Source organism: Anarrhichthys ocellatus, unplaced genomic scaffold, assembly GCF_004355925.1.
Source record: "Anarrhichthys ocellatus isolate YVR2014 unplaced genomic scaffold, GSC_Weel_1.0 scaffold55, whole genome shotgun sequence".
Taxonomy (NCBI): domain Eukaryota; kingdom Metazoa; phylum Chordata; class Actinopteri; order Perciformes; family Anarhichadidae; genus Anarrhichthys; species Anarrhichthys ocellatus.
Window position 1 is genome coordinate 1,157,041 of NW_022280085.1, and position 12,512 is coordinate 1,169,552.

The 12,512-nt window shown below is 44.9% G+C and overlaps 1 protein-coding gene across 2 annotated transcripts in view; it reads right to left on the reverse strand.

Annotated features, from left to right (window-relative positions):
• The window catches only part of usp43b (ubiquitin specific peptidase 43b), a 56,923-nt gene that overhangs the window by 40,979 nt on the left and 3,432 nt on the right, over positions 1-12,512 (reverse strand). For both annotated transcript variants that reach the window (XM_031870793.1, XM_031870794.1), the window contains exon 2: positions 9,499-9,645. In XM_031870793.1, the coding sequence (XP_031726653.1) occupies positions 9,499-9,645 (147 nt within the window). The remainder of the gene's footprint in view (positions 1-9,498; positions 9,646-12,512) is intronic.

Genomic DNA, 12,512 nt, shown 5'->3' on the forward strand with positions numbered 1-12,512 from the left:
GTGTGTGTGTGTGTGTGTGTGTGTGTGTGTGTGTGTGTGTGTGTGTGCGTATCGATAAGGACAGATGGGGGTAGAGTGAGAGAAAAGAGAGGGTTATTGAGTAACTGAAAGTCAAAGTAGTCCACACAGCTGACATACGGAGCGTTGATAAATAATGGACAGTCTCCTTCAACTGCACCTCCTGTTGTGTGCGGACCTCTCTATAAATAGCCCCGGTGATACGGACGATGGAATGCTTTTTCTCTCCGACCCTCTGGCCCATTATTCCCCGCGGGCGATCACTCCGGGTGGGGGTGCTGTTTTGTATGGACACGCAAAGTGCCCCAGACATTGGGCGCATGGACTCAAACTGAACTCGGGGTTGTAGCTGAACGACTGCTGCGTGTACAGAAGCTGTAAAGTATGCAGTGTTCATCTCTATAATGCCGTCAGATCTTTCATTTTGCTTTATATATTTCCACCGCGGTAGAAGAATTACTTTGGCATTACATCACCATCCGCAACCATCTGGCTGATTCTCTGTGAGCAGGCGATGAAACCAGATTCCCTTCTGGCTCCGTGGATCTTGTCCTCTGGCCTCCCTGTGCCAGGCTACGGCATAACAACATGAGTCATCTCTCCCAAAGTGATCAATAGAGGGTCAAGTTTGTTAACAGAGCAACAGTGAGTTGCCGAGCAGACGAGGTCGCGTTGGGTTCACTTTTAAGACCGTCCTTGAAATGTTTCAGTTTCTAAAGCCGCCTCACTGAATCGCTACACGAGCAGTTTTTAGCCGATGCCGGCGGTCGCGACTCCATGGACGGCAATGTCAGACCGTCTTCCCACCACTTCAGACCAGACTGAAATACATCAATGACTGTTGGGCGGATGCTATGACATTTTGTACAGACATTCATGGTCCTCAGAAGACGAATCCTACTGACTCCGGTGATCCTCTGTCTCGTCCACAAGTTACCATAAAGTTGACATTTTGGGTTCTTATGTGTCTTGACAGTGATGGAATGTGTTCCAATTTACAATTTGGGGTTCAGTGTCTCGCTTAGAGACGCTTGGTGGTAAAGAGGAGTCAAACCACCAACGCTGCCTTATTGTACAGCCACAGTCCTTACTAATCTTCCAATCATTTATTTTTGTGCTTTCATAATTGACATGCTGCTTCTCTAAAAAGACAAGGTCGAACAACAAATGTATTGGTTTGAAAATCTGAAGTCTGAAGTGCCTGTAAAAATGAAAATGACGGGTCTGTACTGGTATACTGGTGGCTGTTGCGTCCTGTTTATCATGTTGGGCCAGTCACAACCTTGAATCCTGCTCTCTGGAGGGGAGACGTGCAAAGAGAAAGACAATGTGGAGGCAGAGGCTGTATGCCGCTCATCTGGGAGCAAGAACCTAATGACGAGAGAGCACAGGCCTCTAAATTAATTTCAACACGAGAAGGGAAAGACAGAGTGGGGAGACTGTGATGGATCAGACAGACACGGTGACAGGAACAAACACAAAAGGAAGCAGAGATGGGGAGGAGAGGGAGGCTCTGTTCCTGTGGCTTAAAATGTCTCGATGCACTGTCAACACACTGTCTGACTGACAGTGTGGTTTAACAAGCAACCTCACAGAGAAAGTGTACAAACATTGCAGACATGTTTTTGTTTGGGGTATGAGTCACATTTTGAAAGCAGGAGATGGGCCGAGCGACGACTGAATGTGACGTTGAAATGACCTAAAGTCCTTTGCTAACCACCCAAATAATCTGACCGAGGAGTCATTTTCACCTCTTAATGTTTCTACTGTATGTCTTTTCTCAAGTTGCAGTTCTCATCCATGTTTGTTCGCGGAGGTCACAGAGGAACCAAAATCTCATCAGTTCATCCTTGAGTCAAAGAGTCACGAGAATGGGACGGACGAACGGCGCAGGGACATGATAATGGAATGGAGACTCTAACCCACTCACAGGTATTACTGTGAGTTTGAGCGACTGTCCTCGGCCAATAGCCTCGGCTTGGGAAGAATCACAGTCTGTATCGGGGTGAAATAGTTCCCAGTGATGAGGATTTAGAGCTTTGCAGGACAACAAATGAAGCCAGATAAAACAAAAAACAGTGAAACCTTTTCATTTTGGATGTGAGCAACCGGGGAACAACCGGGCCACTATGGCATCAACATTACACTTTGGTTTCAGTCGAGAAGCAGCGTGTTCATTAATCTAGGGCTGTACCCAAATCACAACTTTTTCAATCGGATTTGGCTGTTCAATATCAAGATCTGATTATTCCTTCCTTGTTTTTTCCCCCACATATCTGGCAGAACGTCCATTGGCATGAGTTTCGGTGATGATTTTGACTACATTAACATAGTCAGATGCGGCCAGTTTTACATACTGAACAGAAAACATTTGAATTCTTCTCAATGGGATGGGGCTGCCTGGAGGATCAAACCCGGTGGGTCAGGGGACGGCTGTTCCCCACATGTGACTTCTCCCCGGTGCCGGCTGGCCCTCGCTTGGCGCATTGTCTCCGTGGCCCTGCTGTACAACCGGCTCTAGTTCAGCTTGGAAACACCCAGGATGAAGGGTGTCTCGGGGCCCCGGGGCCCCGTGCACCCGGCGCGACTGTCCTCAATGTGAGGGGTCTGCAGCGATGTCAGCGACCCACCTGACTCGTCTTAAAACACGGACCTCGTATGTTAACCGCGCTTTGTGAGTGTGATTGTTTTTTTGTCCAAAACAAACCAATGTGTTTATATTTAAATTACTCACTAGAGCACAATGTTGTTCATAAATCTAGCTTCTTATTAGCTATATCTTTGAGCTCTACAATAACGTATTCCAACATTTTAACAGATCCAGTGGAGCCAATCAGTGCTCACTGATGCCATGTTTATCTGCCTCTCGGCCGCATCCCTGCATTAAAACACAGACACACACTGTTCAAACAGCTTCTCTTAAAAAAGAACAAACTTGGAAGAAAAGTCGTTGAAAACTAATGTAGCGCTGGCACATTTTACTGGTGAATACGGCTTTGGGAGACGTCTCTGAAGAAGATTTATCCCACCTTCAAGAGAGCAGCAGGAGAAGCTGAGGGGGAAATTAATTCTAATGAAGGCGGGTCGGCCTCCTGAGCTGATGAGGTTTATTATCGCCCTCCTGCGTCTGCGTCTGCCGCTGAGGACCGTGGCGACGCAGACGAGGAGGAAAACACTACAGACATTCATCAGCAGAGACACACAGGAGCCTCTGGTACCTGCCAAGGAGTCTTAATGACCCTTACAATCAACAATAAATACGCTCACATACAGCGATAGACTTAGATACATCAAAGGCATAATAATGCAGGAACACAAACTTTGCTACTGGTATCGAGTCAAAGCGCTTTCTCTAAACTTGCATTTGTTGATGAGGCCGGATTGATAATTATTGCTTTAAAAAAAAAAATCAATTCATCTTCTCGGGTCGAGATGACACATTAGAACTGGACTTGGCGTGAAAGGCCCGCCTCCCTGCTTCAATCATTTCTATCAACAACTGTTTGAATCATTCCAGTCAGCACGGTTTCAGGCAATTCAATCGACACGCTCTCTGGAAAAGCCCCCACTCAGCAAATCTGAATCGCTCAAATTGCCGGGGTCGGTGCTGTCTGCCAATCAGACCCAGCAGGGTGGGGAATCATTTGTGTGTGTGTGTGAGCGGATTTCTTTATATTAAACAACAAATCAGTCTGCTGATTGAACTTTTTTTTTTTCCTCTGCAAAACAAGATGAAGAGCTTCATTCTGCTCCTCAGGCAGAGCACGTCTGAAGACTAATCTCTGGGAGTTCAAACACCGACTCTTAAAAAGCTTTGTGCGGTGCTGATTTAAACTTTTAACTGTAGAATCTTTAACTCGTTAAGTAATTACACCCATGTAGCTTCTCTGAGAAGTCAACATCCCACAAAAGCAGATGGTAATTTTGTTTCCTTTAATTCCAAAGCTCTCCACAACTTAATGACACAATGTTTTCTGGGATCCCTGCAGAGCCCCAGTGCGGTTTATAGAAACCGCACTGGTTACTGCTCCAGACAACACGATGCCTCACCACTGGCTTACAGAACAGATAGAGGGTTGCAGCTTAATTGTGTCTGTGCCACAGTGAGCAACCCCAAGCCAATAAAACCAGCTCCCTGTTTCAGGAAGCGAGCCGGGCCTCGAATCCAGTGTCTGATAGAGAGATACTGACTACACTGAGATGAACACACAGACAACTCCCTTCTTAGCGTCTGTCGGGTGCTTAGCCGATCGACAGTGATCTGGGTCGGAGGTGAGAGAGGACCTCAAACGCAGAGTGGTCGTACTCGGACCCTTCCCTCCAAGCTGCTTTTCCAGCTGGGTGCCTCTGAACCACAGGAAGCCATTTCAGCTTGACAGGCCAGACAGAATCAAAGGCAGAGGGGAGAGGAAACACACACACACACACACACACACACACACACACACACACACACACAGAGCAGAAAACACAAGGATCACAACAGAACCAGTCGTATTGAGCCCTGACGAGAGAGGGGTGCAGCACTGACCACACACACACACACACACACACACACAGGGTTTACAGGTGCAGTTATGGGCATGTGCTGCCAGAATAAGGAAAGAGAAAGCACGTTAGGAACCTTGGTACAGCGTCTGGGTCACTGTCTGGATGTGTGTCTAATTTCAGGACACAACCACCCACATGGTACAAATCACATCTCCGGGCAGAGGAAGGGCACGACTGATAAACAAGGAGGAGTCACATTGTGATTGCTGTGCTGTTAATGCGTAGCAGGACGAGGACCAGGCTTATCTACCCCTATCAGGAAGGTGGCAGAGCTGAGTGCAAGACAACTTGTCAGTTGGTACGTGTTGTGACTCCCTTAATGAAGTAATTCAGTGAAGATCCCACCAAGTTGTTATCTGACAGCTGTCTGAGGGGGGGTTAGCTATGCAGAGGTTTATGCTAATGCCAGACTAGCAGCTTCAACAGAACAAGCAAGCAGCTGCTCAATCCCTGCAGGCAAGAAGCTGCAACTCAGACAATGGAGCGCATGTAAAACAAAAGTCATGTGCTTTCTAAGTGGCCTTCCAATCGGCCTTTGGGTGCAAAGCCAATTTAAAAAAAGGTGGAAGGTATTTGGGGACTCCCTGGGCTGGTATTATCAGCAAGAGAATATTTGTGCGTCTCAGACATCTGGCCAATCTGAGCAGCTGCTTCCAGCAACATGGACGGTTAGATACAGCCAACAAACAGCCCTCACAGGGATCATCTGTCTGAGGTATATTCCTTTTATTTCTTTTAAGCCAAGTCAGAGATTGGGGTAACCTATTTTATGCTTCCTGGTTAACAGCTGTTTAAAGCTACAGCCGATAAAACAAACATTGGTCTTAGACTATTACTGCCTGTTCAGCTTCATCTAATTTATGTCCTCAGAGTCACAGCACCTTGACTTTTGAGTGGAGTCATTAGCTTGTTGTTATAATCAAAGTTATGTTTATTAAATGTGTTGCTCAAATAGCTAATTTACCTTCATTTCAAATCCAACTTTTTCGATTGTGAACACTTTAAATAATCCATAATGGAAGACACTGTATGACACCGTATTCTTCCCTCATGCATTACTCCTGATTATGATCAGTTTAGTGCACTTCAGTCTGTTGGTAAAGAACATGTATTTATTATTAGAGCATTTATTATTCATAATTCAGTTCAATTTGAAAACTGACAATAAATATTGTTGAGATATTATTCAGTTGAACTTTCCCTATTTGATTCGACAGTCAGTTGTTGACATACGGACGTTAATACAACTGTTAGTCTACTTTAATACATATGGGACTAAATCATAGCGCTACTTATGACATTATAACATTATTGTGATGTTCGGGACCTTTGCGTGAGGAAGTTCTCTCTCACTGGACCTCGCTGGATGTGAATTGAATAGCTCTGCTCTAGTGTTTCTACAGGAATGTTTGTCATGTAGAATCAAAGAAGTAATTTCTCTCTCTGTCTCCCCGTCTCTCTCTGGCTGTCAATACTGCTTACTTAGAACGTAGTCTCACCTCTCCTTCTCTGTACCAGGGCTGCACAACAAGTGTCTCTTTCTTCCTGCAACTTACAAAGAAACACATTCATATAGCGGAGACAGCGCGAGCGTCACACTGTGTTTCCTAAGCGATAAACAATCAACAAACCGAGAGAGAATGTGCGCCACATAAGTCAAAGCCACGGGGAGTCGACGCTAAAAGACTGTGTGTAGTGTGTGTGTGTGTGTGTGTGTGTGTGTGTGTGTGTGTGTGTGTGTGTGTGTGTGTGTGTGTGTGTGAGCAGGATTGTGATCTGTCACCCTCCATTACAAATAAGAAAATACTTCAGCGCCAACTACTCTTGACACTCAGTGGTTGCGACTACAACCCAAGAGGGCTGTAGATGGAGAGGGGAAGTGAAGGGAGTTACCCTCTTCCTAACTTGTTTCTCTCTGGGCTCTGGCTCTCCTGTGCTCGGTGGTAACTACCAGCACATGCATACAAACAATTAGTATCAGCCCTCAGGCTCCTGGTTTGGCAGCAGAAGAGGATGGAGCTCGCCGACTCCTTGGCTGCAAGCGGGAACGTGCGTGGACTGGTAAATGGGCCCCGACGCCTCCCTGAAGCCCGGCTGTGACCCCGGACGACTCTGCCAGCACCACCACAGCTCCAGCACCAGAGCAGCTTAACACGGAGGTGAAGCAACAAACAAACAAACAAACAAATCACGGTGCAAAAAAAAAAAGATCCCGAATGGTTTCTTTAGAGTTTAAGAGGAGTGCGATTCAGACACTTGTCTTGCAGCTACCCGTCTCCTGCCCTCAGTGAGGCCCCTCGCTGCCCCTCACAAAGCTCCTTTTGTAGGTGGAGCAGTGCACACTGCATACCACGGCTTCACTGTACATTCTTGCAGAGGCACAGTGTGTGAGAGTCTACCAAAGGGATGATGCGGATAATTACTTCCCTCCCATTTCTGATACTGATCTGGCCGCATGTTTCCCTCACTGATAAAACCAGGAATCCATGACAACCTCAAAGAGCCCACACTGGCTGATGGCGGAGGGCCTGGACAAACATAAGAGACAACTGTCACACAAGAGAGTGTCTGCTCTGGACAGAGGCCATAGTGCTGCTTCTCTCCCTCTCACACTGCGAGGGATATGTATTCACATGCAGAATCTTCCATTACAGCATCGTATTCTTCTAAAATCATCCCAAATTAAAGACGTCAGAGGTTTCCACAGTCCAACAAAATGGCACAAAGATGAACAAGGGAATGAACTAATCATAGACTTTACATTAGAGGCTCATGCTGCTGTTGAAGTCTTCATACAAAGCTGAACCTCCAGCAACTCGAGACCTCCAGCTTATTTCGGACTGATTAAGAAATACACAATCTGTTGCTTCAATGCATTTATGACTGTGAAAGACTTCCACATATATACTTTGCATACTCAGCTTGTATCTGCAATCTCATTATTTTGGTTACTGCCCAAAGCTTATGACCAACAAAGGCTGATCATTCACGGAGAGATTTGCTCCATAGTTCAGCATTCTGCATTGCTGCAGAGCCATGCTGCCAGCAGGGCTAAAGGAATAGAGTTCTTCACCCCTTTGGCCTTTTCCATTTGCAACCTGACACGTTACAACTGTTATTGATTTGCTTGTTTCTGACATTGCCTTTTTTGCTTTTACCACTACAAGTCTCTAAAGAGCAAATAAAGTTGTTCATTTAGACCACTGCATTGATATAGCGGACCTGTTGGACAGGCCTCGGGTATTGATTCGATTGTTCCAGTGCACAGCAGACTTTGGACAAGAATTGTCAACTCTAGGCGGCGGGCCAAAAGTGCCATTTGGACCGGTTAACAAATGCTGCCACCAAGACGCTACTGCTTGCAGAGTAGACAATCAAGTCACCATGGATACAAGACTCACAGTCCCCGTTTAGTTTCAGAACAAACTACTGAGCAAGTTCACCTCAGCCTGCCTCCGCTGGTGCTTGTTATCTTAGAAAAGGAGCTGAACAACTTCAGCTTCATTGGCACCAGCTGATGTCATCTCCACTTTATGTTCCAGTTAGTTATCAGTGACATCAAACATGTTTAACATGTCCGCTTCCATCCAATCAGGGACAGGATTGTTACTTCTGAAGAGTTAAGTTTAATCATGATGCTGACATCATCATATCGAGGGATGTTCCTCTCACCATCACTGCATTTGTCTCACTGCCTCATTGGAGGAGCGAATGCTACACTTCAGCCAGAGAAAAGGAGCTGGACTCACTCCTTCTATACTCGCCATGACTTTCAACATGACCTCGGCTTTATGATGATGTAGAGTGCTGACAGTGCATTCCTGTTCCTCTCAAGGAAAAAACATAATTTTCTTCTTATAATTGAATATAAAAATAAAAGTAGTGCAAGAAAAGGTTACATGTCGGTTGTAAAACAATTCCACAGAAAAAGTGGTGTTCTATCTTAAATTATACAATATATAGCCTTGGGGGTGTAAGACTTCCTGATCTCTGGATCTCCCGATCCCATAATGATGAAACAACAGAATGACTTATTGCAGTCAGTGCCTCCGGAAACAAAGGGCACCGAGTTTGAGTCGATGTATTTGCAATGACTCACCAACAGCAAGTGTGGCGCTCCTCATAAATTATGCCACTGGTTATCAGCCCGCTAACACTACACAAAAAAGAGGGATGTCTAATTCCAAAGTAAAAACATGTATTTAATAATACATGGAAAACTCTGCTGTAAAGGCTCACAGCAGAGCGGCTCACAGTTCCATTCAAGGAGGACCAGGATGCACGGCGCCTGCAGGCCTACGTCGAGGAGGAGACGTGCTGGGAGGAAATCAAACACCAAAAATCGCCACGCTGGTCCGCAGGCAACGCATCAGACACAGAGCAAGGATGCACAGCTGAGATCGCCACACTGGTTTGAAAGCTGCTCTGCGGAACTAATTTTGACACCTGGAGGTAAAACTCTAGAGAGTCAACAGTGATGATGCCGTCTGTGGAGTTATCAAAAGACTTCCGGAGAGCCTTATCAGTGAGGTTAGACTTGCTAGCTTGATGATAAACACCAAAAACATGGACTCTTAGTTATATGGACCACTGGGGGGGGGACATCTGAAAACATTTAGAAAGCTTCATGCAGCAGCAGCAGGTAAAATGCACACCCACCTGTCACGTTAATTAATGCGTGAATTAACATTCATAAAATGATGATTCATCAGATGTTGTGTAATCACATGAAACATGGCTTCGCTATACATCATGCCGCAAGAGTTCATGATATATATAATGCATTAATTCATGTATTTAATCATAATGAGCCACGTGTTAGTTCATCGACTAAGCATGCAGTGTGAACGCTCAGTATGAAATGTTACTATAAAGGGCTTATTCTCATGTTAACTGCTACTAAATTACATACGTGACTGCCATTCTTACCTTTCCGGGGGCTTTGGACCTGTTGTTGTTATTGTGGGAGGCCTGATTGACGTCTTCATGGACGCGGTCCAGCAGCCACAGGAGGAACTCCAGGGCGTCGTGCTGGGAGTTACCACGAAACTGCGATCCGTACTTGGACACTATAGTCTGGAGAGGAGAGAGGCACACGTGGTGAATGAGTCAATCAGCTACATAATTATAATTATGACATTAGGTACTTTATAAGTGAAGTAAAGTGCCACTTTACAGAGAAACCTTCTGAAATCTGTGAATATATTGTTCCTATTCAGATAGTCTACAATACAATAGAAAAATTAAAGCAGAGGCAATTTAATAGGTTCGTATAATGTGACAGCTTGTTAGAGTTGAGGCTGTAGGGGCCACCTGGAGAAGCCAAATGAAATAGGCTTGCTAAGATATCCTTTCTAAAGAATTCTCTAAGAAGAAATGTGAATCTCAAGCGCCCCATGTTTACTGGTTTTGACAGCTTGTCTGTGTTCGTTGGGCAGCGCTACGCCGACCTTCTGCACGGAGCGCTGATCAGACGAATCCCTGAATTGCAAATTTGCACTGAAGCTCTTTACGCTTCCCTCATCTCCACCTGGCTCACACTTTGACGGATGCAGCGTCATTTCACATTTTGGGTTTGTAAAATATGCCTTTGTCGACAGAAAACATGCTTGTTAATGAAAGTTTTACAGTCATAACCGTATTGCCTTCCTCCTTTTTCTTCTGGAGAATCTAAATTTCCGAAAATATGTGACATGGAAAAAGACGTGTGAATAGCATTCCTCTTAAAAGTGGGGTGAGGACTGCTTTAGCTCACGCGCAGTATAATGTCACTTCAGACGTGAATGGCACCCGACTCAATTAGGCAGGAATTAGCTGCATGAACCGCAGCTGGCAGAAGCAAAGGCAGTGATGAGAGATTTAGCGGAGGGAGCAGCAGACTGTAATCATCGCTTCATAATCCACTAATATGTGATATGCCTCTTATAGCCGTTACACCATAACGTGATGTAGCAACGTCTGATGATGAAGTCAGAGGGCAGTCACTGAGGAGATACCGAATTCAAACACTCTTTGCTCCTTCAACAGCCAGCACTGGAGTGTCCCGGAGCAAAGCGTGTACAGCGAGATACAAAGCTGCAGTTGTTTGAAAACAACATAGAAAGTGAAAGTGAAACTTGCTTTGCCTCATGGATCTCAAAGTGAAAAAGTGATGAGTGATGCAATCCAACACTGGATCCTCGCAGTCACTTTAAGATAAACTGGCCATAAAATACAAAAAGGTCAACAAACATAGAGCTCCTTGATTAGCCAACACACCTGGACAGCTGTGTGTCTCTGTCTGCTACAATGTTGTTATTACATCAAGAGCCAGATGGACAGATGGACAGTGTGCACTAATATTTTCACTTTTCACTCTTATGGACGACACATCTCTGATTCAGGGAAGTTTTTGTCTGCTCGGATCTTAGGAATAAGATACTTACAGCCTTAAGTGTGTGTATTGTCCAGATGTTGCGGATGTATTTTCACACACAAGTTTATAGTTTATATTCTGTCATACTCAACATTACAACACATCCGACTGACTGGAGAAGACTCAACATAGCGCAGCAGTACCTTTTTAAATACATTCCCTGGAAACATTCAGGGTTACTTTGCAGACATGCTCTGCTATTAGCCATGAGAGCCGTGGACTCACACTAAACCAAAGCTGTTGTGCAGCAAAGTAATAACAGTAATTACCTCCGGCCTTTTGAAGGTGGCAATTGTCTCCGCGATATAATTGAGGTTGTGGAAAGTGTCGTGTTCTTTATTGCTCTCTCTGGCATAATGGGCACTGGCCAGTTTGTAATGTGTGTAATCATCGAACTAACAGATAAAGACAAAATAAGAAAACACTCTTTCCTCTACATCATTTAGCTAATGTTATATATTTCAAACCATTTATCTGTTCCTTTATAAGTATTTCAACTGTCTATCCCTTACTTTAGATAACTACATGAACTGTTCAATTTACACCATTCATCCAACTTGTGAGCACATGAAAGTTGAACATTTCAAACTGAGGGCAAAATTCTGGTGTTTTGCAGAAAGCGGACCACAAAATGCAAAGCACTGTCTCTTCTCTGTGTCACCGGCCAGGATTACAGGAACAAACAACAATCACGATGCTGGTGATTACAAAACGGGGTTGCATCTGAATAAAAAGCTAATATGTAGAATATAACATTCATTCATTCATCACTTTTAATAAAAGCTTGACAGTATCATCAGTGTCGAGTACTGTGAGGGTAACCCTGCCTGATTTAGGTTTACGCTATTAGGACTTTTCAAATGTATTGCCCAGTTTAAAACATTTATAAAGTTACATTACTTATTACATCGTTAACAGGGTAACTAGTAATGTGTAGCCCGTTACATTTCTAAAGTAACTTTCCCAATACTTCGTACATTGTGGGAGAAAGTGCCGGTAGCTTATTCACTCAGTGTTTGTCGACCACGACGAGTGGCGGAGATGTTTTGCACGATTAACTCTGTTCCAGTCGGTCTTCTCCATCAACACTTTTTAACACATTTATCTGATTTTTGATCAAATCAACGGAGCTACTCCACAATGTTTCCACATAGCCGTGTCAACAGTAAAGTACATGCAGCCCTGGTCAGGAGTCGCTGCTCTCCTCCACATCTTCTGTCAGCCGTCTGACCGACTGCAACCAGCGACATAGATAATCATTCAAAATCAACATGGAGACGGCAAATATTGACACATACCTGCGAGCAAGACCCGCTGTCGTCACAACACACATTTAGCTTCCTAAATAGGGCCATCAGTATGCGCTGAAGGGAGGATGGCATTCCTGCTCAGCTCAGCCTGACTCCCTTCTGTTCTCAGGCCTCTCGTGCTATGGAAACTGATAAATTGGCTGTTGGGTAACTGTTTGAGTTTCAGGCTTCATCTCTGTCCAGGCCTCTCTGTGCAAACACACCGTCCTGGCAGCGGG